The sequence below is a fragment of the Miscanthus floridulus genome, chromosome 10 (genome assembly GCF_019320115.1).
Source record: "Miscanthus floridulus cultivar M001 chromosome 10, ASM1932011v1, whole genome shotgun sequence".
NCBI classification, from domain to species: domain Eukaryota; kingdom Viridiplantae; phylum Streptophyta; class Magnoliopsida; order Poales; family Poaceae; genus Miscanthus; species Miscanthus floridulus.
The window spans coordinates 52,837,055-52,844,327 of NC_089589.1; the positions used below are offsets into that span (position 1 = coordinate 52,837,055).

The window sequence follows — 7,273 nt, forward strand, 5'->3', positions numbered from 1 at the left end:
TACCTTAGTATAGAATTATACTTCTTGCTTGCATAAATCCATTCTTCTAAAATCAATTATAGTATCAATATATTCCAATTGTTCATGTGCGATTTGAAAATTCGGTTTTTATCTACCTGCAAAGCAGTGCACAAAAGAACTATAACCTCTTAATTTGGTACATGAATTAAAACCTTAATGCGCTACCACTACTAATATTCTTCTTCGAGAAGGTCATGAAATATTCCAATTGATCTTCGTTTTTGTTCTTGTATGTGGTAGCTTCATGCTTTATTAAATGGTTGTGATATGCATTCACAAGCCTTCTAAGGGTGTGATAAATGTGAGTCATATATACTGCTAAGTCTCACTTTGATAATATCCTAATTCATATAAGCTACCCAAACTTCTAGCTCAATTTCTGCTTCATCTTGAGTAGTTGTGAATGATTAATATTAATACTTCTTTGTACTCATTGCTCATAATATTCTAATCTTCTAGAATAATTGTAAATAAATCCTTGTTTATTATCTTGCCTTTATGGCGCAGAGAGCACATAACCTCACATTCTCGTCGCTTATGCCGCTGAGTCACCCACTCGCCTGAGATGAGACACCGATCAAGAGTTAGGACGACGAGACTCGAGAGTCAGAAAACCAACAGGCGTCAGGTGAGATTGTTGGGAGTGTGACGGGTCGCCAAAGATGTTTTTGGCTGTAGATTGTTGGGCTACATAGGATGCAGCAGAAAAAATAAGGCCTTTGATAAATGGGGCCCCTGTGCGATCGCACAGGCCACACCCACTCCAGCACGGCACTGCAACCCATGTCCCCCCCCCCCCCCCCCCCCCCCCCCCCCCCCCCCCCCCCCCCCCCCGCCGCCGCCGCGGTGCAATGGATGGGGGGCATCGTTACCTTGTGTTCATAAGGGATACTATACTAGGAACAAAGCACACCACTCCTGCACTCCATAGACTGCACAAAGCATCTCTTAGGTTTCCTATATTCTCATCCAAAAAAAAAGAAGATAGCTAGCTGTTATATTCTGGATAAATTCTCGCTGTTATATTCTGGATAAATTCTCTCATTCTCTGCACCACTAAGGTGAACTGATGCTCCACATATTCATGTGCCAGATGCACTTCCATACTATAAAAGAATGCCTAGCTACCACCATGAACTTAAGAAGCCAAGAGTGCCATAACAAATACCAACCAGAAGCCCTCGATTCACTGCTTATTTGCACAACTCCGACAAGATGTCTGGCAATGGGATGAGCGGGGTCTTCACCCCTGTGATTCAGGGCAAGGACCAGCAGTCCAGCATGAACAGCATGCAGGTAACTGAACCTTGCAATAAGCATTATTCTCACGAGCAGCTCCAAAGGTCATGATCTGCGAGTGAGGCGCACTCCCGAATCGAGTGACAAGCTGTTTTTCTTTGCTCTTGTAGAACCATAACACGGGCAACAGCACAAATGTACCTGTGACTGGCTTGTCCTTCACAGGTGGCGCCTTCTTAAGTGGCAACTCAGTTAACGGACCACCTACGCCACAGGTGAAAAATACTCAAGAACCCCCACTCTGCTAGCATATTTTCCTTAATTATTATCAGTTTACAGGAAAGAAATAAATCTTGGTCAAAGCTACATATCATATATGAGTATAAAAAATGTTACGATGGGTTATTTGAAGGATATTCATCTGATTATTACTTGGAGGATAAATAGGCCCACGAAATCATCATGAACATTGCTTGCAACAGATAGTATTGATTTCAGAAGAACCTGGTGCTGGGGTTATATTTTTTTCTCTGATTGATAAAAAAGTGCTCTCTGTTTGGATCTCTGCAGATAATTATTTGTTAGGCAAAGTTGCCATAGCAGGTTTACCCTCTTTTGAAATTGGATGTCAACTAGTTGTACCAGTTCCAATGAATTTATTTACTTATCTTCCAAGTTTCAATACCACAATGAAAGTACACGGATTTCGTTAGGACAAGACAAAACCAACAACTACTCCATTAAATATAATCTACTATATAAGTGATATCAAATCAAGTCATAAGTAAGGACTTTTGCATACAAATCTACTGTTAAGAAACCTTAAACACCTTGTATTTTGGGACAGAGGCGGTCTGTCTTTTGAGTGAGGATCGTCAGTAATGCTTTTTTCACATTTAGGCTGCAGGAAACACCACCTTTGGCATCGGGGGGAATTCGAACTTCTGAGGTGGAAGTGGCGGGAGGACCTTCTACTACCAGCTTCTACCAACATATATGAAGTAAATAGTGAACCTGATAGAATAAAGCACTACTAGCCAGACTATGTATGTACTTCTAAATAAAACGACCTTACGCCCATGTTGTGGAGTCCTGTATATGTATGTTCGAATAAAGTCATGGGCCTACATATCTCAGGGCTTAGCTAGAAAAGCCAGTCATCGGCGCATATGGCTTTGATTTAATAGCATGCCCTTAGCGATGCAAGGCCGTCTGTTATGCTCTACATGTGCAATGAAGGTCTTATAAGCTCCTCCTTATTTGTCTCTACACTGTGTCATGGACTACTAAGCGTGGAGTCTAGGTACACCTTCGCGAGCTGCTGCCCTGTCTACACATTTGGCATTTGCAAGTCGGCTCATCGTCGCCATTGTTGTTTACGATGTCCTGGATACTGCCGTCATCAGCCCTGATCTGCAGATCACTACTACAAAAAGCATTTTTAGGGGCGGCTGGTAACCCTTTGTAGGGGCGGTTTGGCCAGCCGCCCCTACCGAACCGTCTCTACAAATCATGTATTTGTAGGGGCTGTTCCCAGGCCGCCCCTACAAATAGATTTGTAGGGCGGTTGGTTATTGAGCCGCCCCTAAAAATAGATTTGTAGGGGCGGATGGTATTACGAACCGCCCCTACAAATCTATTTGTAGGGGCGGCTGTAGTGCCAGCCGCCTCTATAATACCTGTTTGTAGGGGCGGTTCAATCTAGAACCGCCCCTACAGTACATTTTCCCGCAAAAAAAATTCAAATTTACAATTCAAATTCGACCAGAACTGTTTGTTTCTGCGTATTCCATCCAGCATCCGCATTGCCGAACGGCCTGCGACCAACGTTCCAAACCGCGTTCGCGTTGCCGAACGCCACGCGACCAACGTTCCGAACGCGACTATATAAAGTACAATTACAAGTCCAATTCGTAATGATATATATATACAATCCATCATTAAATATACAAATTTCATACACATTGTTATCAACGTCCTAGAGCTAGCCTTTCAGTCTCACGAAGGTGTTGGTACTGAGGATTTGTACCTAAGTCAGACTCTCGATCATGGTAGGTGCCTCTGACGTGTACAATCTGGTCCAATATGAAGTTGCAAAGGTCACCGACGAGCTCTAAGAGTTGGTCATCCTTGTATGGGTCTCTTTTCATTCCTTTCTCTTCTCTCCACTACAAGAAAACAAGTTTCAGTTTAGTATTTCATACCATTTATAAAGTTTTTATACTACGGGTGAAGAGGTTCAAACTTACCCTTAAGGGGTGTCTCCTGTAGGCACCGGTGTTACTCATCATAGAACATATATAGTATCCACAATGTACACTCCCAGGCCTCTGCTTGGGGCACTGTGTGTTTTGCATATGAAAATATTAGGTAATGCTTTTGACAGCCATGTAACGGAGTACTGAAGAAGTAAGTTACACTTACCGCACATAGTGTTTTTATAGCCAGCTTTTCCTTCCTCGCTGGATCATGCCTTCCGTGATGATGCGAGACATAGAACCTAAATGCCCTGTTCGAATTATTTTAGCAAATACAACTTGTTAGTATGCATAAGTGAACGTTACAAGTATGTATACAGACATATAAGCTAATGAGGATTGTCGATATGTATACGTCTTGAGAATCGATATGAAGTCTTTGTATGTCGCCGGGTCCTTATCTATTGAATCAAAGACCCATGCCATGCTCTTCCCGACATCGACGGCTATACAAATCCAGTGGTTGCTGCATGGATTTAATCATAGAACTAGATAAGCTCTTTTACATCGAATAAAATATATCGAACATAGCTTTAAGTTATAGTTGAACTTACTCGAAGTTGTATGGTAGCCATATAGTAGAGTGTTGTTGGAGATTTTTGAAAGCCAGAGCAATGTATGCCGCAACCTTAAGGGACTCTTCCCTTAGCTTCGCACTACGGATGCGCTCTTTCTCCCGAAGAGTCTTTGCAGCTGCTAGCTCTTTGGCATCCAGTGTCCACCGTTTAGGGTAATTAAAATTTGTTTGGGCTATAGCTTTAGGGTCTACATACCCGGCTTTCACACTTGGCATTTGTTTGACAATGTGCACTTGCATTCTACAAATCACGGCGTGGGTTAGTTACAACAAAATTCAAAGATTACATTCATATCATATCGGAAGGACAAGGACTTACAGGCACCACGTGCGAATTAGATTCATCTCCATTTCTCCCAGGTGAAAGCATGTGTGCATGTCATTGAAGTCAAAGACAATTTTCCCGGCTGGGCTTCCAAATGTGCCGGTGGGAAAGCATGCTTGTATGATATCTATGCTCGTTGGGAGAACACGCAAGTACCAATCATGAAACCTTCTCATTCCAAGTGGTAGGCGCTGGATGTCCCGGTTTGGTAGGAAGGGCTTGCCTCTTTCATATTTTTTCGGGCAATCCTTTGACCATTCGATGGCATCAACATTTGGATACTGCTTTGCAATTTGGTGAAGTTTGCTACTGACGGCCTCCTCAGAACCCCGTGATGGGACATTTTTAACTTGGTTTTCAGGCTTGAACTGATCATGGGAATACCACTTGGACACCGACGAGACGTCTTTGATCGGAACATAAACTGGCCTTATGTGGATTGGAATCTTCTTTCGGAGTTCCCATTCAGGCACGTCCTCATCTTCTTGTGCATCACCTTCTTCAGGAGGCACTCGTTGTTCATGTATCGGTTGTGCTTGTTGACAAGACTGTGGCATCTCATGATGCACTTGCCCGGTACGAGCTGGAGAAGGTTGTGGCATCTCATCAGGCACATGCTCGATAGGAGGCGGGGAAGAATGTGGCATCTCAGGAATGTGGGGGTCATGAGATGGTGAAAATATCTCCCCGGCCTCAACAACTCGCTCCAAATTTGGGAGAGGGGGAGGCGGCGAAGAAGCAGTCAATATAATGTCCCGTTTGTGCCAGAGGATGAACTGCCCCATAACGTCTCCGAGTAACACCAGCCCCTCGGGAGTTGCGTAGTCTATCCTCCACTGCATGAACTCGGGCTTCACTGTATGCACCTCGACCCTAGTGTAGTCCGGCGGTATGTTATTATTGTGGTGTAAGCCACCGGGAGGATGTGCAACACCCGTTGCCACCTCCATCATAGTGTTCTGCCGGCCGCTGAGAAACACCAAGGTGCAACTAGTAGGTTCCCGTATGAGATCGACTGAGGTTGTGGCTGCAGTGGAACCTTGGCTGCTAGGAACTTTCGGAGGGCTGCCAACTAATGCCAGTTCTCCTGGTGGCGTCACTAATATACGTGGCTCCATAGACATTCCTTGCTCCTCCAGTGCCTTCGCAACTAGAGCCTTCACTTGGAGCTCAAGACTAGTCTCCCGGTCTCGGCCATGTTTCTTGTACATGTGCTTGTCCTCTTCGAATCCTTGCTTCCAAGTCATCCTTTTCCCTAGCCCCCTGGTGCGGCCTGTGTGCTCCTTGTTTCCCAAGCCAAGGCTAAGCTCGTCCCTCTCTCTGGAAGGATTGAATGAGCCCTTCTCTTTGTCTTCAGCATATTTCAGTATCCTTGATACCGCCTCTTGGGTCTCCGGCTTATCAAACTTAAGATTACTGCCGGATGGTTCTGTACTCCTCGCATATATCCAGTTCCTTGAGCGTACCTTCAACTTCGTCACATCGATATTCCCAGCAGCTGCGGCCTCTTCATCCATCTTTCTAAACTGCTCTTCCTTGGCATAGTAGCCACCGGGGCCTAGATGATGGTGGTGTTTGTTCCTCTTCGCTAGCTCGGTGTTACGAGCACTGAGCTCCAATGCCTCCGCTGAAGTCTTCTGAGCCATGAGCTCCCCCCATTGACTAGGAGTTATTTTGCCGAACTCGTTGAAGGGAGTTAACCCCTTTTGGATATACTTCGTGTTAAGCTCCGACCTCCAACGTCGCAATGACTCTCCCATCATCCTGATAGCATTTTTTTTACCAATTCGTGCTTACCCTCTGGAAATCTAAAATTGACCTTCAGCTGCCTATCCCATAGTGCATTCTTTATGTTCTCTGGTACCTCTTTCCAGTTAGGGATTGCTGGGTTCAATTTATCTCTTACTAGGGCCCCGATCGCATTACAGAATCGTCCTCTTAATTCCTTCGGCTCAAGGATCTCCCCTGCTGGCCCAACCTCCGTTATCACATAGCAAGCCTTATCTGGATATAGATTTCCTTTTCTATCCCCTCGTTTCCTCTTAGGCTTGGTAGTCGTGGTTGTGTCTTGAGTTTGTGGAGCAGAGGCATCGTGATCCGTCTCTGTGGTTGTTGCCTCTGCTCTCCTTTCCTCTACTCCATCTTGTCCAGCGAGATGTCGCGGACGTCGACGTTGTCTTTTCTGAGTTTCAGGAGGGACCTGTATATAGGACAGGTCAAAGTGTTAGCAGAGGTAACACAGCCAAAGCTTTAGCAAAATTTACAAGCTAAGGCTTCTTCCCTACCTCCTCGTTCGGGTCAAAATCCTTGTCCAAATCTTCCTCCGTTGGCCTCCTTCTTGCTTCAGGTGGGAAAGGATCCTCGGGACTTTCATATCCCTCTTCTGACTCATCATCCTCTTCTTCTTCGCCTTCAGCAGCCTCTCCTTCAGGGCCTTCCTCCTCGTCACACTCCTCCTGAGTAAGCATCACTTCTAGATCTTTTTCTACCTCGTTATCGAACTGTTCCTGAGTAAGCTGGTCCTCTAGTGCTTGCTCCTCAAGGGTTGGCTGCTCATCATGCTCGGGGCATCGAGCTGCACGGTCTGTTGTCCGCGACATTATTTCGCGCTTTGTTCTAAAAGATGCAAAAAAGTGTGCTTTAGGTACGTGAGAAGGTATAAGAAATCAAAAAGGTCTATAAACCAAAGTAGTCCTATAAAACAATAATATAAAAAAACGAGAAGTAGCAGTGGTAGAGGCCTCAGAAACATGTCAATCATCATCTGATCTTGAACTTGGAGCATCAAGGCATCATAACAGAGAAGAGAGGAGAAGGTAATGTAGGGGCGGCTGCTAATGATGCCAAGTTCCT

General features: G+C 45.0%; 1 protein-coding gene across 1 annotated transcript; it reads left to right on the forward strand.

Moving 5' to 3' along the window:
* The first annotated feature begins 1,164 nt into the window (after positions 1-1,164).
* LOC136490235 (uncharacterized) lies at positions 1,165-2,513 on the forward strand. The gene is made up of 3 exons (XM_066486722.1): positions 1,165-1,317; positions 1,431-1,535; positions 2,161-2,513. Exons 1-3 carry the CDS (start codon positions 1,237-1,239, stop codon positions 2,206-2,208), a joined length of 234 nt encoding a protein of 77 aa, XP_066342819.1. The 5' UTR covers positions 1,165-1,236; the 3' UTR covers positions 2,209-2,513.
* The last annotated feature ends 4,760 nt before the right edge of the window (positions 2,514-7,273 follow it).